Genomic DNA, 24,344 nt, shown 5'->3' with positions numbered 1-24,344 from the left:
CGCCACAGTCAAATAATATTACAAAAAAATATTCATATTCATGAAATCACAAGTATAATTCCGGCGCCGACAGAGATGGCCGCCTCGCTTCGCGTTCCTAGGAAACTATGCAGTTTTTTTTTTTTTTTTTACGTGTTATTTCTTACATTAGTACCCCAGATCATCTTAGGTTTCATTACATACAGCCGAGAAGAACTACTGTATATAAGATCAGCGTCAACTCACCATCAGTACGACAAAGAATATGTTTTTCGCGACGCGGATCCTGTGTTCTGCCTTACAAACAAGACAACGGAATGGATCGCATGCAGCGACCCAAAAAAACGACTCCGAAAAAGAGGGAAACGTGGAGGTCTTCTGGTCAGACTACGGAGATGGGCACATCGTGCCCCACTTCCTAGCATTCTTCTTGCCAATGTCCAGTCTCTTGACAACAAGGTTGATGAAATCCGAGCAAGGGTAGCATTCCAGAGGGACATCAGAGACTGTGACGTTCTGTGCTTCACGGAAACATGGCTCACTGGAGAGACGCTCTCAGATGCGGTGCAGCCAGCGGGTTTCTCCACACATCGTGCCGACAGAAACAAACACCTTTCTGGTAAGAAGAGGGGTGGGGGTGTATGCCTTATGGCTAACGAGGCATGGTGCGATGAAAGAAACATACAGGAACTCAAATCCTTCTGTTCACCTGATTTAGAATTCCTCACAATCAAATGTAGACCGCATTATCTACCAAGAGAATTCTCTTCGATTATAATCACAGCTGTATATATCCCCCCCCCCCAAGCAGACACATCGATGGCTCTGAACGAACTTTATTTAACTCTTTGCAAACTGGAAACCATTTATCCGGAGGCTGCATTCATCGTTGTTGGGGATTTTAACCAGGCTAATCTGAAAACAAGACTCCCTAAATTTTATCAGCATATCGATTGCGCAACCAGGGGCGGAAAAACCTTGGATCACTGTTACTCTAACTTCCGCGACGCATATAAGGCCCTGCCCCGCCCCCCTTTCGGAAAAGCTGACCATGACTCCATTTTGCTGATACCTGCCTACAGACAAAAGCTAAAAAAAGAAGCTCCCACGCTGAGGTCTGTCCAACGCTGGTCCGACCAAGCTGACTCCACACTCCAAGACTGTTTCCATCACGTGGACTGGGACATGTTTCGTATTGCGTCAAATAACAACATTGACGAATACGCTGAATCGGTGTGCGAGTTCATTAGAACGTGCGTTGAAGATGTCGTTCCCATAGCAACGATTAAAACATTCCCTAACCAGAAACCTTGGATTGATGGCAGCATTCGCGTGAAACTGAAAGCGCGAACCACTGCCTTCAATCAGGGCAAGGTGTCTGGTAACATGACTGAAAACAAACAATGCAGCTATTCCCTCCGTAAGGCTATCAAACAAGCTAAGCGTCAGTACAGAGACAAAGTAGAATCCCAATTCAATGGCTCAGACACAAGAGGCATGTGGCAGGGTCTTCAGTCAATCACGGACTACAGGAAGAAATCCAGCCCAGTCACGGACCAGGATGTCTTGCTCCCAGGCAGACTAAATAACTTTTTTGCCCGCTTTGAGGACAATACAGTGCCACTGACACTGCCTGCAACGGAAAAATGCGGTCTCTCCTTCACGGCATCCCCAGCCGTGCCCTCAGAGCATGCGCAGACCAGCTGGCTGGTGTGTTTAAGGACATATTCAATCAATCCCTATATCAGTCTGCTGTTCCCACATGCTTCAAGAGGGCCACCATTGTTCCTGTTCCCAAGAAAGCTAAGGTAACGAGCTAAACGACTACCGCCCCGTAGCACTCACTTCCGTCATCATGAAGTGCTTTGAGAGACTAGGACCATATCACCTCCACCCTACCTGACACCCTAGACCCACTCCAATTTGCTTACCGCTCAAATAGGTCCACAGACGATGCAATCTCAACCACACTGCACACTGCCCTAACCCATCTGTCAAGAGGAATACCTATGTGAGAATGCTGTTCATCGACTACAGCTCGGCATTCAACACCATAGTACCCTCCAAGCTCGTCATCAAGCTCGAGACCCTAGGTCTCGACCCCGCCCTGTGCAACTGGGTACTGGACTTCCTGACGGGCCGCCCCCAGGTGGTGAGGGTAGGTAACAACATCTGCTCCCCGCTGCGTTCTGAGCCCTCTCCTGTACTCCCTGTTCACCCACAACTGCGTGGCCACGCACGCCTCCAACTCAATCATCAAGTTTGCTGACGACACAACAGTGGTAGGCTTGATTACCAACAACGACGAGACGGCCTACAGGGAGGAGGTGAGGGCCCTCGGAGTGTGGTGTCAGGAAAATAACCTCACACTCAACGTCAACAAAACTAAGGAGATGATTGTGGACTTCAGGAAACAGCAGAGGGAACACCCCCCTATCCACATCGATGGAACAGTAGTGGAGAGAGTAGCAAGTTTTAAGTTCCTCGGCATACACATCACAGACAAACTGAATTGGTCCACTCACACAGACAGCATCGTGAAGAAGGCGCAGCAGTGCCTCTTCAACCTCAGGAGGCTGAAGAAATTCGGCTTGTCACCAAAAGCACTCACAAACTTCTACAGATGCACAATCGAGAGCATCCTGGCGGGCTGTATCACCGCCTGGTACGGCAACTGCTCCGCCCTCAACCGTAAGGCTCTCCAGAGGGTAGTGAGGTCTGCACAACGCATCACCGGGGGCAAACTACCTGCCCTCCAGGACACCTACACCACCCGATGTTACAGGAAGGCCATAAAGATCATCAAGGACATCAACCACCCGAGCCACTGCCTGTTCACCCCGCTATCATCCAGAAGGCGAGGTCAGTACAGGTGCATCAAAGCTGGGACCGAGAGACTGAAGAACAGCTTCTATCTCAAGGCCATCAGACTGTTAAACAGCCACCACTAACATTGAGTGGCTGCTGCCAACACACTGACACTGACTCAACTCCAGCCACTTTAATAATGGGAATTGATGGGAAATTATGTAAATATATCACTAGCCACTTTAAACAATGCTATCTTATATAATGTTACTTACCCTATATTATTCATCTCATATGCATACGTATATACTGTACTCTATATCATCGACTGCATCCTTATGTAATACATGTATCACTAGCCACTTTAACTATGCCACTTTGTTTACATACTCATCTCATATGTATATACTGTACTCGATACCATCTACTGTATCTTGCCTATGCTGCTCTGTACCATCACTCATTCATATATCCTTATGTACATATTCTTTATCCCCTTACACTGTGTATAAGACAGTAGTTTAGGAATTGTTAGTTAGATTACTTGTTGGTTATTACTGCATTGTCGGAACTAGAAGCACAAGCATTTCGCTACACTCGCATTAACATCTGCTAACCATGTGTATGTGACAAATAAATTTGATTTGATTTGATAATATTGCAAAACACAGCTTAACCTTTTATTAATCTACCTGTCATCTCAGATTTTGAAATGATGCTTTAAAGCGAAAGCAATCCAAGCGTTTGTGTAAGTTTATCGATAGCATAACATAACATTATGTACACTAAGCATTATGTAGCTAGGTCACGAAAATCAGAAAAGCAATCAAATGAATCGTTTACCATTGATGATCTTCAGATGTTTTCACTTACGAGACTCCCAGTTACACATTAAATGTTCCTTTTGTTCCATAGAGATTATTTTTATATCCAAAATACCTCAGTTTGTTTGGCGCGTTATGTTCAGAAATACACAAGAAAGAGCGGTCATGACAACGCAGACGAGAATTCCAAATAATATTCGTAAAGTCCACGGAAACATGTCAAACGTTTTTTATAATCAATCCTCAGGGTGTTCTTAAAATATATATTCGATAATATATCAACAGGGTGTGTAGGTTTTTAATAACACCGGGAGAAACAATGGCCGCTTTACTCTGTAGCGCAAAACTCACTCACCTATAACACTTACGCAATGTGATCTTTCACGCTCATTTTTCAAAATAAATACTTGAAACTATGTCTAAAGACTGTTGACACCGTAGGGAAGCCATAGAAACGGAATCTGGTTGATATCCCTTTAAATGGAGGATAGGCATGCATAGGAACAGAGATGTTTCAAAATAAGAGGCACTTCCTGATTGGATTTTCTGCCTGCAATGTCAGTTCTGTTATACTCACAGACAATATTTTTACAGTTTTGGAAACTTTAGAGGGTTTTCTACCCAATCGAACTTGTCTGGCATTTTCACACCAGTAGCCGGGCTATAAAAAGTCTGTTGTCCTGCTAATAGTAAAAATTTGCATGATGGGCTACACCTGCTACAGTACACTTGTGGAAAAACAAGTGTTTGAAAACCTGTTTGAAAACCTGTTTTCAAAATGCTTCCAGTTGTCCATCACTACTGTAAATAGAACACATCTTGTTTACAACTTGTTTACATTCTTTATTGTAACCACAATGTCACAGATTTGTACAGTTGAAGTCGGAAGTTTATATACACCTTAGCCAAATTTCCCTGTCTTAGGTCAGTTATGATCACCAATTTATTTTAAGAATGAAATGTCAGAATAATAGTAGAGAGAATTATTTTTTTTCAGCTTTTCTTTCTTTCATCACATTCCCAGTGGGTCGGAAGTTTACATACACTCAATGAGTATTTGGTAGCATTGCCTTTAAATAGTTTAACTTGGGTCAAACGTTTTGGGCAGCCTTCCACAAGCTTCCCACAATAAGTTGGGTGAATTTTGGCCCATTCCTTGACAGAGCTGGTGTAACTGAGTCAGGTTTGTAGGCCTCCTCGCTTACACAGGCCTTTTCAGTTCTGTCCACAACTTTGGAAGTATGCTTTGGGTCATTGTCCATTTGGAAGACCCATTTGCGACCAAGCTTTAACTTCCTGACTGATGTCTTGGGATGTTGCTTCAATATAGCCATTTTAATTTTCCTGCTTCATGATGCCATCTATTTTGTGAATTGCACCAGTCCATCCTGCAGCAAAGCAACCCCACAACATGATGCTGCCACCCCCGTGCTTCACGGATGGGATGGTGTTCTTCGGCTTGCAAGCCTCCCCCATTTCCTCCAAACATAATGATGGTCATTATGGCCAAACATTTCTATTTTTGTTTCATCAGACCAGAGTACATTTCTCTAAAAAGTACGATATTTGTCCCCATGTGCAGTTGCAAACCCTAGTCTAGGCTTTTATATGGCGATCTGCTGAGCGGCCTTTCAGGTTATGTCGATATAGGACTCGTTTTACTGTGGATATAGATACTTTTGTACCTGTTTCCTCCGGTATCTTTACAAGGTCCTTTGCTGATGTTCTGGGATTGACTTGCACTTTTCACACCAAAGTGGGTTAATCTCTAGGAGACAGAATGCATGTCCTTCCTGAGCGGTATGACGGCTGCGTGGTCCCATGGTATTTATACTTTTTTACTATTGTTTGTACAGATAAATTTGGTACCTTCAGGCATTTGGAAATTGCTGGCTGAGTCATGGCTGATTTTACTTTGATTTCCCATGATGTCAACCAAAGAGGCACTGAGTTTGAAGGTAGGCCTTGAAATACATCCACATGTACACCTCCAATTGACTCAAATTATGTCAATTAGCATTATGTCAATTATGTCAATTATCAGAAGCTTCTGAAGCATGACATAATTTTCTGAAATTTTCCAAGCTGTTTAAAGGCACGGTCAGCTTAGTGTATGGAATTGTGATACAGTGAATTATAAGTAAAGTAATCTGTCTGTAAACAATTGTTGGAAAAATGACTTGTGTCATGCATGAAGTAGATGTCCTAACCGACTTGCCAAAACTATAGTTTGTTAACAAGAAATTTGTGGAGTGGTTGAAAAACAGGTTTTAATGACTCCAACCTAAGTGTATGTAAACTTCCGACTTCAATTGTACATGCAGACACAGCATCATTCAAAGAATGGAGTTTGATACACCTGGTTTTGGATATGACTGACAGAAAACCTTACTAAATAGCGATTTTCCTAAATTAACTTTATGACAAAAAATATGCACAATCGTTTGTCTCTACTTTAACTAACATATTCCTCTCAATTGTACATTGTTTGCTTGATTCATTATGACGTTATAGTTACTTACATTTGCTTCCACCGTAATGTTTTGTCAGCCATCTTTGCTGAAGAAAGTTGCAAGCGGCAGGTGGCTCACATCAAATTCGTCATTGGAACCACTAGATATGAGTGGTCATATTAAAACCATGGGACCCAAATTCATAATGAGTTCTCTAACTCCCCCTTTTGGTGGTCCGGAGCAATGAAGCCGTGATGCTGGGTATCTCTAAGTCCCACGGTGTAAGCTCGCAACTTTTAAAGGAGGAACCACTTTAGTGCATCTTTAAATAATTAATATTTAGGCTACCTCTAACCTCCATCATGTGCACATTCAGAAAGTGTTGTCCAACTAGATCTACTATCCACTTGTATACCTTAGCTGGTAATATTGATATTGTGGAAGATTGTATCCAATGCCAACATAATTAATTAACCATATAGGCTAAAAAGCCTTCGCTAGAGGTTAAACAATTTACAGCTCTGATTTTTTCTCCATCATAACTGTCAAGGGTGTAAATAGAAGCAGTTTCCTTGAAATGGGGAGAATTTGAGCTTTACAAAATGCCAGAAGTATTACTGTTCTCTTAATATTCAGCAAATAGCATTCATTTTTCCCATAGGAAAAAAGCAACCGCAACTTGAATTTGCAGACTGTGGCACAAGAGCTTCAGTACAGATGGGAAAATAGAGCTTCTGACGTGATCGAAGCAAAAATAGCCTCCATGAAAGTAAGAGAGAGTGTAAAAATTGTTTCTAGTTGAGGTTAGTTACAAGTCAAGTGTCCTGGCTTCGCATCAGTTCAAAAGATTGACTAATGACTGAAGTAACCACCTGGGAGCTGTGTAGGAGAGCCAGGCAGATCAGCTCAATGAGACTGGGCAACTGAAAGATGTTAATTCTGCCAATGAGGGGATTGCATGAAATATTATGCATGCACGTTTAGGATTGGACAAAACGGTTAAAAACAAACTTCATGTCAAATTACATGTCCATTAGTCTCACATGGAATTCTCATCACATTTTCATCACTGAAATGAAAAGTAACTTATAGTTTTTTTCCAGGGCCTTTTGTCAAGAAAAATAGGTAGTTGACAAGTGTCAACTAGTGTGAAATTAACACTGGGTGCAAGGTAGAAAACAGGAGAAACACTTTACACATCAAAAACACTACTGAAGGAACACAGTGGGAGGAAAGGAAGAGAGAGATTGAGATAAAGAGGGGAGATAAATTAAGGGAGAGATGAGAGGCTGAGGATAGAGAGAGAAGAGGAGAGGTGAAGAGAGAGAGAAAGGGAGATCTTGCTGAACTGAAAAGTGTCAGGCCAATGTCACTATTGTATGTTATGTCCCTGATCTCAGTTGACGCATGCATGAATTCTACTACTAATTTTACTGTTCATTGCTATTTTAATACCGTCTTTTCTTGCTGTATAGGATAGAGAATGTCAGAGTATTATCTCTCTGGCTGCTCATTACAAATTTGGTGCATGCATACACATTTACAAAAAGTATGTGGACACCTGCTTGTTGAACATATCATTCCAAAATCATGGGCATTAATATGGAGTTGGTCCCCCCTTTGCTGCTATAACAGCCTCTACTCTTCTGGGAATGCTTTCCACTAGATGTTGGAACATTGCTGTGAGGACTTGCTTCCATTCAGCCACAAGAGCATTGAGTGAGTGAATTTGGGAATTGATGTTTGGCGATTAGGCCGGGCTCCCAAACTGTCGCCACGAAGTTGGAAGCACAGAATCGTGTAGAATGTAATTTTATGCTGTAACATTAAGATTTCCCTTCACTGGAACTAAGGAGCCTATGCCCGAACCATGAAAAACAGTCCCAGACCATTATTCCTCATCCACCAAACTTTACAGTTGGCACTATGCATTCTGGCATGTAGCGTTCTCTTGGCATCCACCAAACCCAGATTATTCTGTCGGACTAACAGATGGGGAAGCATGATTTATCACTCCAGAGAACGTGTTTCCGCTGCTCCAGAGTCCAATGGCGGCAAACCTGTCAGCAACGGGTGTGGCTGAAATAGCCGAATCAATTAATTTGAAGGGATGTCCATATACTTTTGGCCATGTAGTGTACTTTTCATCAGACCCAGGTCAATTACACATCAAATACAGAACATTCTTTCTCTATCCCTCCCAAGCTACACTAAGGAAAAAGAAAGGTGGTAAGTTACGTAGGCATGTTTCACACAAAGTACAGTATGTTGTATGGATGACTTGAGGACTAACCCACAAATCACTGACTTGTGTATTGGTTTTATTGAATGTATTAACAATATTTTTTAAATTATATTTGTATCATTTACAAAATGTGTTTCCCCCTGAGAAACATACCTACTTAGTATGTCATTGTCTGGTAATATTTCAATGTTTTCCACACACGTAGCTACGTGTAGCCTACTTGGACACCTCGTCTCCACATTACCCAATCTCCCACACCGAATAACCTGAAGCCATAGGGCTCTTCTCGTAAACTCTATTTCCTTATGTGGGAGCATTGCAAACCGTAGGTTGGGATTTTTGACCTGTCTACATGTACTTTGAACGACACAGCAGCTTTTCAGCATGTTTAATTATATCTTGCATAACAAAAAAATCTACAACGAAGTTGTCTCTTTTACAATGGGGGTCAATAGGAAAGTATGAGTGTTTTCCACAATTTGTGGTCGTGGTCCAGGGGAATTCCTTTTTACATGAATACCAACTGTAACTATTCAGAAAGTAAACAAAATTCCAATTCCGAATATCAGCTAACTTCCGGAATTGACTGGAAATTAAATTGAATTGACTGTAGTAAGTTGATTTGTCATTGAATGTAATTGTTTGAACCAATGAGAATGCATGATTTTATTCCAGTCTAATCTCTGTGCATACTGAATGGACATCACAGACTCAATAACGTGATAACATGGTATTATATTTCAAACATTGCTTATGTCACATAAGCTGAAAATCTAAACTTTGGTTTATTCAGGTAACTCAAGAGCTATTAAATGGATAGTTCACCCCAAAATCAAAGTTTGTCAGAGGTTTTCACATCTCAAAACTGGTTCATGCCATCTGTTTTATTGATGCTGCTACATGAATTAGGTGCACAATTGGCACAGTGTCGTCCAGGTTTGTAAATAAGAATTTGTTCTTAACTGACTTGCCAAGTTAAATAAAAATAATAATATTAAAAAAATGAATTAGAATAAATCTGCAATTCAATCCCATATGAATAGAAAAATTGGCAACAGATTAACAATAATGTTAAATAGCAGGATCTACACGGCGTAGCAGATTGTATGGAATATGGATGAATTTGGAGTGGTTTCATTTACTGAAGTGGCATTGGAAACAGAATCTATACACATCATGCCTCAGAAAATGGCCAGATAGAAGAAGTCACCCATAGTGTCAGAATATGTGTGTATGTTCGTATGATTCTGTGTGTGTGTGTGTGTGTGTGTGTGTGTGTGTGTGTGTGTGTGTGTGTGTGTGTGTGTGTGTGTGTGTGTGTGTGTGTGTGTGTGTGTGTGTGTGTGTGTGTGTGTGTGTGTGTGTGTGTGTGTGTGTGTGTGTGTGTGTGCATTTCTTTGTATGTGTGTGTGTATTAAAGGTTGTTACTAATCTAAGTCCTGGTTAAGGCTGAATCCACTCTATTCCCTCTGTGTGTAGATGGTCAGAAGAAGAGGATATGTTTTCAAGTCACTCTAAGTACAGTAACATCCCCAAATGCATGGAGCCTTTCCAAAAATGAATACACCTAAATATTACATAATATAAGCTATATAAGGCTTGCAATATAAGGCTTGCACGGCTTCCAGGGCTGGCCTCTTCCCAAAATTACATGTTTTTTAATGTATTTTTATTGTGTTTATTTTTTCTCTGTTTCAGCCTCAGTTTAGTTTGGAAACTGAGGAAGGGGTTATGAAAATGACTGGCTTGCGAACGCATTTGGCCCATGACATATTTAGGCTTAAGGAAGTCCTGCCCTATTTACCCTGTCACTCATAGGGGATGGGTTTTGTCTTGCAGATAAAGTGGACGAGGTGTCACCTTCCCAGAAAACCGTGGACATGAAGGTGGCCACCATTAAGCCACGCCCCTCCAGCCGCTGTTTGGTCACGCCTACTGACATGAATGTGAGTTACTCCACACAGTATAATATATGCCATTTAGCAGACGTTTCTATCTAAAGCAATGTACAGTACGGTATTGGTCAATACTTAGTGTGTTGTGAATATGTCAAACTCTAACCCTACCCAACTCTGGTTTACAGTCCATGTACGACCGCCAGGGTGGAGTGGCAGTGGTACCACCCACTGTGCCAGGCAGTCCTAGAAGGGGGGCATTCCTGGGCATTCTTGCCAAGGGTGGCACCATGAGGAGACAGAAGTCCATAGGTATGTGTGTATGTGTCTAATGTCTAATGCCCTTTACTATGATTACCGTTTCCAGAGAGTTCACTTCAGAGAGTAACTGGCTTCATTAAGTGTGATAATGAACAAATTAGAGTGATCCACTTGCCAAATTGTGCTCTGAGGCGACAATATTATACCCCATTAACCATACACTGAAACCACAGTCTATGATTTAATAGAAATGAATTATATTAATGGTCCATCCAATTCATCACGGCACTCAGAGCCAATAGTAGCCCAAAGGCAGGTCTGTGTGTTATGACTGCAATAGCTACAGTAGCTAGTAACTTCAGTATATGTCTTGGTGTCCCAAGACGGCGTAGCCGTTGGACGCATTTTTGTCTTGTCCCATGTAATTAGTCTGTTTCTTCATTTTTTTCCCGTATATATTTTATTCTTACTTTCCATCTACAAACTAAATATACTTCCTGCAACCCGCCTCACCCAATGTGGTACGGATCTGCTATTTTTATTCTTTATAACTGGAATCTCCATCAGGTGCTAGCCAGCTAACTAGCTACTAGCTATTAGTCATTGTTAGCCACTGCTAGCAGTTCTTCACCATTAGCTTGGACACCAGCCAGCTTTTGCTTGGTCAATACCTTACAGTCTGCACAGCGCGATATCAACCCAGAGCATATCGGACTGCTTTTCTCTACCACATCACCGGATTACTGCCGCAAGCTCTGGACCATTACACAGGATCATCGCAGCTAGCTAGCTGCAACCGAGTGGCTATTGTTGGCTAACGCCCCTGTCCCGAAGCAAGCACCAGTTAGCCTTGAGCTAGCCTCGAGCTAGGCCCATATTCCGGCTAGCTGACAAAGTATACCAGCTAATTCTTGGGCTACAATACCTCTTTGGCCAATTAACCTGGACCCTTTATCTTTGACACGGAGCCCCGCAGATCCATCACAACCTATCTGCCGCCGTAATCGTCCGATGTGGTTTCAACAGGCTTTTCCGTTGCGATGTCGCCAAACACCCATCTGCTAGCCCCGGCCCGCTAGCTTTCTGAACGCCTTGTCTCACGCTCGCCTAGCGTAGCAGCGACTACCGAACGGCTCCCTGACTCACCTATTGCTGCTCATTGGACCCTATGATCACTCGGCTACACAGCTGATGCCTGCTGTACTGTTCACATACACGGTACCAAATTTTGTTTTTCTGTCGGCCCCATTCTCGAACTCAGGTCCTGTGTGTACCTAACAGACCCTCTCTGCCCATTCATCGCCATTTGCTTGTTGTTGTCTTAGCTCTGCTGATCAACATCTGTGATTGCTTTATGCCTCTCTCTAATGTCAATATGCCTTGTCTACTGCTGTTTCGGTTAGTTCTTATTGTTTTATTTCACTGTAGAGCGCCCAGTCCCGCTCAACATGCCTTAGATAGCTCTTTTGTCCTACACCCCACACATGCGGAGACCTCACCTGGCTTAACTGGTTCCTCCAAAGATGCAACCTCTCTCATCGTCACTCAATGCCTAGGTTTATCTCCACTGTACTCACATCCTACCATACCCTTGTCTGTACATTATGCCCTGAATCTATTATACCATGACCAGAAATCTGCTCCTTTTATTCTCTGTTCCCAATGCACTAGGCGACCAGTTCTTATAGCCTTTAGCCAAACCCTTATCCTACTCCTCCTCTGTTCCTCTGGTGATGTAGAGGTTAGCCCAGGCCCTGTAGCCCCCAGTACTACACCTATTGCCCAGGCGCTCTCATTTGTTGACTTATGTAACCGTAAAAGCCTTGGTTTCATGCATGTTAACACCAGAAGCCTCCTCCCTAAGTTTGTTTTATTCACTGCTTTAGCACACTCCGCCAACCCTGATGTCCTAGCCGTGTCTGAATCCTCACTTAGTAAGGTCAGCAAAAATTCAGAGATTTCCATCCCCAACTACAACATTTTCCGTCAAGATAGAACTGCCAAAGGGGGCGGTGTTGCAATCTACTGCAGAGTTCTGTCATACTATCCAGGTCTGTGCCCAAACAGTTCGAGCTTCTATTTTTTTAAATCCACCTTTCCAGAAATAAGTCTCTCACTGTTGCCGCTTGTTATAGACCCCCCTCAGCCCCCAGCTGTGCCCTGGACACCATATGTGAATTGATTGCTCCCCATCTATGTTCAGAGTTTGTACTGTTAGGTAACCTAAACTGGGATATGCTTAACACCCCGGCCGTCCTAAAATCTAAGCTAGATGTCCTGAATCTCACACAAATGATCAAAGAACCTACCAGGTACAACCCTAAATCCGTAAATATGGGCACCCTCATAGATATCATCCTAACCAACTTGCCCTCTAAATACACCTCTGCTGTCTTCAACCAGGATCTCAGCGATCACTGACTCATTGCCTGCGTCCATAATGGGTCCGCGGTCAAACGACCACCCCTCATCACTGTCAAACGCTCCCTAAAACACTTCAGCGAGCAGACCTTTCTAACTGACCTGGCCCCTGTAGAGGATGCCTGCCTCATCGCGTCAGTAGAGGATGCCTGGTTGTTCTTTAAAAGTGCTTTCCTCACCATCTTAAATAAGCATGCCCCATTCCAAATAAATTGAACTAAGAACAGATATAGCCCTTGGTTCACTCCAGCACTAATTCCAAACAGTTTTGGGACGCTGTAAAGTCCATGGGGAATAAGAGCACCTCGTCCCGGCTGCCTACTGCACTGAGGCTAGGAAACACTGTCACCACCGATAAATCTATGATAATCGAGAATTTCAAAAAGCATTTTTCTATGGCTGGCCATGCTTTCCACCTGGCTACCCCTAGCCCGGCCAACAGCTCTGCACTCCCCGCAGCAACTTGGCCATTCCCCCCCCACCCATTTCTCTTTCACCCAAATCCAGATAGCTGAGGTTCTGAAAGAGCTGCAAAACCTGGACCCCTACAAATCAGCTGGACTAGACAATATGGACCCTCTCTTTCTAAAATTAAAATGCCAAAATTGTTGTAACCCCTATTACTAGCCTGTTCAACCTCTCTTTTGTATTGTCTGAGATCCCTAAAAATTAGAAAGCTGCCACAGTCATCCCCCCTCTTCAAAGGGGGAGCCACTCTTGACCCAAACTGTTACAAACCTATATCCTGCCCTGCAAACAAACAGATCACCGACCATTTAGATTCCCACCGTACCTTCTCCACTATGCAGTCTGGTTTCGGGGCTGGTCATCGGAGCACCTCAGCAACGCTCAAGGTCCTAAACGATATCATAACCGCCATCGATAAAAGACAGTACTCTGCAGCCGTCTTCATCAACCTGGCCAAGGCTTTCAACTCTGTCAATCACCGCATTCTTATCGGCAGACTCAATAGCTTTGGTTTCTCAAATGACTGCCTCGCCTGGTTCACTAACTACTTCTCAGATAGAGTTCAGTGTGTCAAATCGGAGGGCCTGATGTCTGGACCTTTGGAAGTCTCTATGGGAGTGACACAGGGTTCAATTCTCGGGCCGACTCTTTTCACTGTATATATCAATGATGTCACTCTTGCTGCTGGTGATTCTCTGATCCACCTCTATGGAGACGATACCATTCTATATACTTCTGACCCTTCTTTGGACACTGTGTTAACAAACCATCCAAATGAGTTTCAATGCCATACAACACTCCTTCTTTGGCCTCCAACTGCTCTTAAATGCTAGTAAAATGAAATGCATGCTCTTAAACCGATTGCTGCCCGCACCCGCCCACCTGACTACCATCACTACTCTGACTTAGAATATGTGGACACCTACAAATACCTAGCTGTCTGGCTAGACCATAAACTCTCCTTTCAGACTCACATTAAGCATCTCCAATCCAAAATTAAATCGAGAATCGGCTTCCTATTTTGCAATAAAGCCTCCTTTACTCATGCTGCCAAACATACCCTTGTAAAACTGACCATCCTACCGATCCTTGACTTCAGCGTTGTCATTTACAAAATAGCCTCCAACACTCTACTCAGCAAACTGGATGTGGTCTATCACAGCGCCATCCGTTTTGTCACCAAGGTCCCATATTCTACCCACCACTGCGACCTGTATGCTCTTGTTGGCTGGCCCTCTCTTCATATTCGTCGCAAAACCCACTAGCTCCAGGTCATCTATAAGTATTTGCTAGGTAAAGCACGGCCTTATCTCAGCTCACTGGTCACCATATCAACACTCACCCATAGCACGCGGTCCAGCTGGTACAGTGCCTTGCGAAAGTATTCGGCCCCCTTGAACTTTGCGACCTTTTGCCACATTTCAGGCTTCAAACATAAAGATATAAAACTGTATTTTTTTGTGAAGAATCAACAACAAGTGGGACACAATCATGAAGTGGAACGACATTTATTGGATATCTCAAACTTTTTTAACAAATCAAAAACTGAAAAATTGGGCGTGCAAAATGATTCAGCCCCTTTACTTTCAGTGCAGCAAACTCTCTCCAGAAGTTCAGTGAGGATCTCTGAATGATCCAATGTTGACCTAAATGACTAATGATGATAAATACAATCCACCTGTGTGTAATCAAGTCTCCGTATAAATGCACCTGCACTGTGATAGTCTCAGAGGTCCGTTAAAAGTGCAGAGAGCATCACGAAGAACAAGGAACACACCAGGCAGGTCCGAGATACTGTTGTGAAGAAGTTTAAAGCCTGATTTGGATACAAAAAAAATCCCAAGCTTTAAACATCCCAAGGAGCACTGTGCAAGCGATAATATTGAAATGGAAGGAGTATCAGACCACTGCAAATCTACCAAGACCTGGCCGTCCCTCTAAACTTTCAGCTCATACAAGGAGAAGACTGATCAGAGATGCAGCCAAGAGGCCCATGATCACTCTGGATGAACTGCAGAGATCTACAGCTGAGGCGGGAGACTCTGTCCATAGGACAACAATCAGTCGTATATTGCACAAATCTGGCCTTTATGGAAGAGTAGCAAGAAGAGAGCCATTTCTTAAAGATATCCATAAAAAGTGTTGTTTAAAGTTTGCCACAAGCCACCTGGGAGACACACCAAATATGTGGAAGAAGGTGCTCTGGTCAGATGAAACCAAAATTGAACTTTTTGGCAACAATGCAAAACGTTATGTTTGGCGTAAAAGCAACACAGCTCATCACCCTGAACACACCATACCCACTGTCAAACATGGTGGTGGCAGCATCATGGTTTGGGCCTGCATTGCTTCAGCAGTGACCGGGAAGATGGTTAAAATTGATAGGAAGATGGATGGAGCCAAATACAGGACCATTCTGGAAGAAAACCTGATGGAGTCTGCAAAAGACCTGAGACTGGGACGGAGATTTGTCTTCCAACAAGACAATGATCCGAAACATAAAGCAAAATCTACAATGGAATGGTTCAAAAATAAACATATCCAGGTGTTAGAATGGCCAAGTCAAAGTCCAGACCTGAATCCAATCGAGAATCTGTGGAAAGAACTGAAAACTGCTGCTCACAAATGCTCTCCATCCAACCTCACTGAGCTCGAGCTGTTTTGCAAGGAGGAATGGGAAAACATTTCAGTCTCTCGATGTGCAAAACTGATAGAGACATACCCCAAGCGACTTACAGCTGTAATCACAGCAAAAGGTGGCGCTACAAAGTATTAACTTAAGGGGGCTGAATAATTTTGCACGCCCAATTTTTCAGTTTTTGATTTGTTAAAAAAGTTTTAAATATCCAATAAATGTCGTTCCACTTCATGATTGTGTCCCACTTGTTGTTGATTCTTCACAAAAAAATACAGTTTTATATCTTTATGTTTGAAGCCTGAAATGTGGCAAAAGGTCGCAAAGTTCAAGGGGGCCGAATACTTTCGCAAGGCACTGTATATTTCACTGGTCATACCCAAAGCCAACACCTCCTTTGGCCACTTTTCCTTCCAGTTCTCTGCTGCCAATGACTGGAACGAATTACAAAAATCACTGAAGCTGGAGACTTATATCTCACTCACTAACTTTAAGCATCAGCTGTTAGAGCAGCTTACCGATCACTGCACCTGTACACAGCCCATCTGTAAATAGCCCACCCAACTACCTCATCCCCATATTGTTATTTATTTGCTCTTTTGCATCGCTGTATCTCTACTTACGCATCATCATCTGCACATCTATCACTCCAGTTTTAATACTAAATTGTAATTATTTCACCACTATGGCCTGTATATTGCCTTACCTCCCTAATCTTACTACATTTGCACACACTGTACATAGATTTTTCTATTGTGTTATTGACTGTATGTTTGTTTTTCCCATTTGTAACTCTGTGTTATTGTTTATGTCGCACTGATTTGCTTTATCTTGGCCAGGTCGCAGTTGTAAATGAGAACTTGTTCTCAACTGGCCTACCGGGTTAAATATAGGTGAAATAAAAAAAATAAAAAATATGCAGTAGCTTGAGCATACTTTTATAATATCTGGAACATAGAATGCATTCCTCACACCTGACCCATAGACAACTTCCTAAAACTGAACAATATGAAAAAGTGAACAATATGTCTCAAAAAATGTTTCTCAATAAGAAAGGTGAAATGGAATTGAATCACACATATAAAATTGACAAATATTGCTTTCTCTCTCTCCATCTCTTATTCTCTCTCTTTATTTCTGTCTCTCTCAGGTATAACAGAAGAGAAGGCGCTCCTCTCCCCTCCCCCACTCAAGTTCACCCGCAGCCTCTCCATGCCCGACACGTCCGAAGACATTCCCCCTCCCCCGGCCATCTCCCCCCCATCTCCCCCCTCCTCCTACAACTCTCCCTCTGTCTCCCCCATGCCAAGGGGCTACGGCACCACCCGACCGGGCCTCACCCTCAACTCCGCTGGAAAATGTTCCAACGCCATTACCCTTGGCAACCGCATGGTAGATGTAGGGACGCTAAGGCGAGGTTATCACCGCCAGAGCTCAGAACAGTACGATAGTAGAAGCCGAGGACGGGCGCACGTGCCCGAGAACCCGTACTCGGAGGTGGGCAACAAGGCGCTGTACGTGCCCGCCAAGCCGGCGAGAAGGAAGGGCATGCTGGTCAAGCAGCCCAATGTGGAGGACAGCCCAGAGAAGACCTGCTGCACCCCGCCCTCAGGTGCCGTTTCCATGCCGACCACACCCACTGATAGGACCTTCTCGTCCATTCCCATCCCCACCATCATTGTCAAGGAGCCTTCCACCAGTAGCAGTGGAAAGAGCAGCCAGGGCAGCAGTATGGAGATTGAACCAACCACGCCCGAACACCCACCCTTAACGCCTAGGGCAGGGGGCAGGGGGCTAAGGCCTGAAGACCCCATAGTCAACAACCCCTTTGCGGCTGCCATCGCAGGGGCAGTGAGGGACCGGGAGAAGAGGCTGGAGGCGCGGAGGAACTCACCTGGCTTCCTCTCTACCGATATGGGAGATGAGGACTTGGGAGACCCCACCCCGGCCCCGCGGCTACGCCAGTCCAAGTCCATTGACGAGGGGATGTTCAGCAACGACGAGCACCTGCGGAGGATAATGGCACCCCTGCCGGCCTCCACCCTGCTGCTGTCCCAAGAAGGGGGTGACCGTGGCGGTAACGTGACAGACTTCAACACCCCTGAGCCCACCCAGGTGGTGAGGGAGCCTCTGACCGCACGTACCGGCCAGTACCCCAACCTGGACAGCCCCGTCAGTCTCCCGGACAGCCCCGTCAGTCTCCCGGCCACCACGCCCAAGACCTACAGCACAAACGGAGGATGGGGCTACCTGCACCCCGTCACGGGTAATGCCCTGGAACCTAACTCGCCCCTCGCCCTAGCGCTGGCAGCCCGGGACAGAGCCATGAAAGAGCAGACACAAACGACCATGGCAACGCAAGCCCCACCCCCTTCTCAACCTCAACCGCACCCCAAGAGCGACACCCCCCAGTCCCTCCCCCCCAACCCCCACAAACCTGGCCTCAATCAGCCCCTCTTCATCGATACCAAGCTCCGCTCCAGCATTGAGCCGGGCTTCGCCAACTCCACGACAACCCTGGGGCGAGGCATAGGGGGGGACCTGAAGAGTCATATGACGGAGCAGAAGTACGAGTCTGACAGAGAGAGGGAGGAGAGGCAGCAGGCGGCTGAGGATGGGAAGGGCATACAGATCGACGTTGTGGACACGTCACAAACGCAGAAAGTGGCCGGTCTGCTAATGGTGCACTCCAAAAACAGCCCAGAGGAGGAAGAAAGGGGGCAGGAGAACACACCAGCCCAGGACAACAGCATCCCCAGCGAACTGAGAGACCCCAACCAGCCAAACACCCCCACCAACAGCCACAGTACCAAGCCCTTGCCCCCCGTGCCACGGGGGAAGACCATCACGGCCGGGGGTTCGGTCGACGAGCCAGTCAAGCTGTCCTTCCGCATGCCCCCTCCCCCGCTGGCCTCGGTGGACATTGAGGAGGTGGAGGAGTTTGTCTTCTCCGAGCCCCTGCCGCCACCGCTGGAGTTCGCCAACAGCATCGACATCCCTGAGGACCAGGCAACGACCATCGCTGAGTTGCTCAAGCAACGGGACCAAGAGAGACGCAACGGGATGGGAACCAGGGGGCCACATCCGCCCCCCTACTACACTCACGCCCCGACCCCTGTCGGCCAGTACAGACGAGGGAGCGGGGTGTCCAATTGCATGCCCCCACCCTTCTATCCCCCTCCGCCCCCCGACGGTGGCTTTGAGAAAGGTGTCACTGACTCAAGCATCGAGGAGGTAGACAGTCGCAGAAGTGGAGACCCCCATGTAGAGACTACCAGCACCATTTCCACAGTTTCAAGCATCTCTGTACTGTCGTCAGAGGGAGGGTACAACAGCGCCCTGGAGAACACTTCTATGGTTTATACTGACGGCCAGGCTTACCTCGACGACCGACCCCCCGTTCCCCCCAAGCCCAAAAACAAGCCAGTCATCGAAAAGAACCCTGCACTTTACCACAACGTCCTCATGGAGGAATCCCTGGACTCCTTCGAGGCGCCCCCTCCTGTCCCTCCCCCTCCACCCGGGTCTATATCTCCCACAGAACTCCCCAGGACTCCCCCCCATCGGTCGTCCAAGCTGTGGGGCGAGCCCCCGGAGCTAAGGAGCCCACCCATGCCCGACCCCAAAGCCACGGTTATCAACGAGCTGAGCTCCATCTTATCACAGATGCACCGGCCCAAACCGGGGGACTCCCTGGACTCACCCACCAAAGGGGCCAGGGGCGGCTTTGGAACCAGGTAACACATAAATCTACCTTCCCTTTGACCTTTACCACTTACGCCGACACCTCTCACCTTTGACCTTTAAACAAACCCTACCCTCCATCTCCAAAGAGCCAAGCTGCGGGCATTAAGAATGTTAGATGGTCTATATTTTCTACTTTTATATATCCATCTGCTGATCAAATATTCCCTCTGAAAATTGGTCCTGGCCCCTCCCCCCACGGGGGTAAAGTTTTGGTTGTTTCCCTAGCACTACTCAGCTGATTTAAAATGACCAACTCATCATCAAGCTTTGATTATTTGAATCAGCTGTGTAGTGCAAGGGCAAAAAACAAATCTTGCACTCAAAACGTGTCCCATGACCAAGTTTGGAAAACCCTGCTCGAGCCCATCCTCACATAAATTATTCAAATTTCTGGTATATTTCTTTAGATAGCCCTAATGATGCAGTTATTTGTGACGTGCTGAATACCACAGGTGTAGACCTTACAGTGAAATTCTTACTTACAAGCCCATAACCAACAATGCAGTTTTAAGAAAAAATTCAAAGAAAATTAAAAATGAATAATTAAAGAGCAGCAGAAAAATAACAATAGCTAGGCTATATACAGGGGGTACTGGTACAGAGTCAATGTGCGGGGGGCACCTGTTAGTCGAGGTAATTGAGGTTATATGTACAGTTATGGGACACCTCAGACACATGCTACCTGGTCATTCCACCAATAGAGTGCCTTTTGGGTACAATTTAGGAAAAAGTTTTTATTCAATTTGTATTTCTAATTTTAACATTCTGTCATAAGGAGTGCATGTTCAACTTCATTACAAACTTGTTCCCATCTCAAGAAAAAAAATACATTACTGGAGTTAGTGCCAATTAAGTGCCAATTAAAGTAACAGGGTTAAATATTTAATCGTAAATCAGCTATAAATCCCTTTGTGACAGGAGGAAGGGAAGCATGATGTGTGCAACAGGGAAGGGCAATTGAATGCAAGCACCACAAACATGTATCTCTCTCTCCTCTTCCCCCTGTCTCTATCTCATTAAGATGAGGATGGGAGGGGTGGAAGTATTTAAGTAAGAGGGCTTGGCTCTGTTCTATTTCTAAGAGGAGGTTAGAGGTGAGTTTCTGTTCTACTTGTGTTGACAGGAAATGGTTGCCTAATGGATTAAAATTAATTGTTCCACTGCTCTATGTTTGCTACATAATTCACTCTGAGACTGCTATCATTGAAGCAAATGGTGACCTCACAATGAGGGGTGTTGCACAAAACAAAGTCATCAACGATTGGATCATCTCTAACCAATCAGTTTCAAAGCCATCTTGTGCCAAAATCATGGGCATTAATATGGAGTTGGCCCCCCTTTGCTGCTATAACGGCCTCCACACGTCTGGGAAGGCTTTCCACTAGATTTTGGAACATTTCAGCTGGGACTTGCTTCCATTCAGCCACAAGAGTATTAGTGAGGTCGGCACTGATTTTGGCGATTAGACCTGGCTCTCAATCGGCGTCCCAAGGATGTTCAATGGGGTTGAGATCAGGGCTCTGTGCAGGCCAGTCAAGTTCTTCCACACCGATCTCGACAAACCATTTCTGTATGGATCTCACTTTGTGCACGGGGGCATTGTCATGCTGAAACAGGAAAGGGCCTTCCCCAGACTGTTGCCACAAAGTTGGAAACACAGAATCATCTGCAATGTAATTTTATGCTGTAGCGTTAAGATTTCCCTTCACTTGAACTAAGGGGCCTAGCTTGAACCATGAAAAACAGACCCAGACCATTCTCTTCCTCAACCACCAAATTTGATTTGTCACTATGCATTCGGGCAGGTAACTTTCTCCTGGAATCCGCCAAACCCAGATTTGTTTATCTGACTGCCAGATGGTAATGCTCGGCCATGGAATCCTATTTCATGAAGCTCCCGACAAACAGTTATTGTGCTGACGTTGCTTAAAGACACAGTTTGGAGCTCGTTAGGGAGTGTTGCAACCGAGGACAGACAAGTTTTACACGCTACGTGCTTCAGCACTCGGTGGTTCCTTTCTGTGAGCTTGTATGGCCTACCACTTTGCGGCTCAGCCATTGTTGCTTCTAGACATTTCCACTTCACAATAACAGCACCTACAGTTGACCGGGGCAGCTCTAGCAGGGCAGAATTTGACAAACTGACTTATTGGAAAGGTGGCACCCTATGACGGTGTCATGCTGAAAGTCACTGAGTTCTTCAGTTAAGCCATTCTACTGCCAATGTTTGTCTATGGAGATTGCATGGCGGTGTGCTAAACCAACCATGTGAACGGGTTTGATAACATTTTAAATCTTAACAGTGATGTAAGTCGGAAGTTTGTGGAGCAGGGTTTTGTAAACAAAAATAGCGTAATGATGTGATCAAATCAAATTTTATTTGTAAAATGAGCCTTACAGTGAAATGCTTACTTACAAGCCCATAACCAACAATGCGGTTTTAAGAAAAATTAAGTGTTAAGAAAGTATTTGCTAAATATACTGAAGTAAACAATAAATGAATACAAATAAAAATGAAAAAAATAAGAAAATAGAAAGAGCAACAATGACATAACAGGAGCGAGGCCATGTACAGGGGGTATCGGTACAAAGTCAATGTGCTGGGTCACAGGTTAGTCGAAGTAATTGAGGTAATATGTACGTGTAAGTAAAGGTCAAGTGACTATGCATAGATAATTAACAGAGTAGCATCAGCGTATAAAAGGGGGGTTAGAAGCTGTTATGAAGCGTTTTGGACCTAGACGTGGTGCTCCGCTACCACTTGCTGTGCGGTAGTCTATGACTAGGGTGGCTGGAGTCTTTGGCAATTTTTAGGGCCTTCCTCTGACACCGCCTGGTATAGAGGTCCTGGATGGCAGGAAGCTTGTTGTTAGAGGAATTCTAAATTCCTATATGTTTTGTAGCCAAAACCAAATTCACACTCTATCTATTTCATAATAAGTTGTAAGTTTATCATTTTTGCATGAAATAGATCGAGACCAGTCTTAAACAAGTTCAGCATTTATTATTGATGAGTACTGACCCAAAATACAAAGAACATTACATTTTAAAGGGAAGATAAAAATGACGTCATCAGTTCTCACACTCTCTCCGATCCACACAATAGCGCAGTGTCTTCAGGTCTGGAGATTGTCTCCTACTCCCCTTATAAAGCAAACATTCCAATCTGTCTAAAAGACACTCTCCTCCACTAATGGAACATCAAAGAACATTCTTATCTTTCAGAAAAGATATAGCCTCCTTCTCCCTTAAACCCGCAAGGTACAGACAATTCATTCGTTTTACCTACAATTTCAGTCCTCCTTTAACCAAAAACCCATACATTTCATACCATAACATAATAGTATTAAAACTTAATGGTTCTAATAGAAATGTATACATAATTAATCATTTCAACTATAATTTCCTCCAACACTTGTCCCCAGTGATGTACTGGGACGTACGCACTACCCTCTGTAATGCCTTGCGGTCGGAGGCTGAGCAGTTGCCATACCAGGCGGTGATGCAACCAGTCAGGATGCTCTTGATGGTGCAGCTGTAGAGGATCTGAGGACCCATGCCAAATCTTTTCAGTCTCCTGAGGGGGAATAGGCATTGTCGTGCCCTCTTTATGACTGTGTTGGTGAGTTTGGACCATCACAGTTCGTTAGTCATTTGGACACCAAGGAACTTGAAGCTCTCAACCTGCTCCACTACAGCTCTGTTGATGAGAATGGGGGTGTGCTCGGCCCTTCTTTTCCTGTAGTCCATGATCATCTCCTTTGTCTTGATCACGTTGAGGGAGAGGTTGTTATCTTGGCACCACACTGCCAGGTCTCTGACCTCCTCCCTATAGGCTGTCTCATCGTTCTCGGTGATCAGGCCTACCACTGTTGTGTTGTCAGCAAACCTAATGATGGTGTTGGAGTCGTGCTTGGCCATGCAGTCATGGGTGAACAGGGAGTACAGGAGGGAATTGAGGACGCACCCCTGAGGGGCCCCCATGTTGAGGATCAGCTTGGCAGATGTGTTGTTACCCCCCCTTATCACCTGAGGGCGGCTGATCAGGAAGTCCAGGATCCAGGTGGGAAAGGGCAATGTGGAGTGCTATAGAGATTAGGTCATCTGTCAATCTTTTGGGGTGGTATGCTAATAGAAGTGGGCCTAGGGTTTCTGGGATAATGGTGTTGATGTGAACCATGAACAGCCTTTCAAAGTATTTCATGGCTACAGATGTGAGTGCTACTGGTCGGTAGTCATTTAGTCAGGTTACCTTGGTGTTCTTGGGTAAAGGGACTATGGTGGTCTACTTGAAACATGTTGGTATTACAGACTCAGTCAAGGACAGGTTGAAAATGTCAGTGAAGACACTTGCCAGTTTGGTCAGCGCATGCTCGGATTACACGTCCTGGTAATCCATCTGGTCCTGCGGCCTTGTGAATGCTGACCTGTTTAAAGGTCTTACTCACATCAAACAGTCGTCTGAAACAGCTGGTGCTCTCATGCGAGCATAGAAGTAATTTAGCTTGTCTGGTAGGCTCGTGTCACTGGGCAGCTCGTGGCTGTGCTTCCCTTTTTTAGTCCGTAATAGTTTGCAACCCCTGACACATCCAACGATAGTCAGAGCCG

The 24,344-nt window shown here is 44.8% G+C and overlaps 1 protein-coding gene across 1 annotated transcript in view; it reads left to right on the top strand.

Moving 5' to 3' along the window:
* LOC135546432 (SH3 and multiple ankyrin repeat domains protein 2-like) overlaps window positions 1–24,344 on the top strand; it is a 66,993-nt gene that overhangs the window by 18,142 nt on the left and 24,507 nt on the right. Inside the window, exons 5-7 of the mRNA XM_064974856.1 lie at window positions 10,149–10,255; window positions 10,393–10,516; window positions 17,140–19,726. Of these exons, the coding sequence (XP_064830928.1) occupies window positions 10,149–10,255; window positions 10,393–10,516; window positions 17,140–19,726 (2,818 nt within the window). The remainder of the gene's footprint in view (window positions 1–10,148; window positions 10,256–10,392; window positions 10,517–17,139; window positions 19,727–24,344) is intronic.

The sequence above is a fragment of the Oncorhynchus masou genome, chromosome 1 (assembly GCF_036934945.1).
Source record: "Oncorhynchus masou masou isolate Uvic2021 chromosome 1, UVic_Omas_1.1, whole genome shotgun sequence".
Taxonomy (NCBI): domain Eukaryota; kingdom Metazoa; phylum Chordata; class Actinopteri; order Salmoniformes; family Salmonidae; genus Oncorhynchus; species Oncorhynchus masou.
The sequence above is the reverse complement of the archived record's forward strand: the minus strand, read 5'-3'. Positions and strand labels throughout refer to the sequence as shown.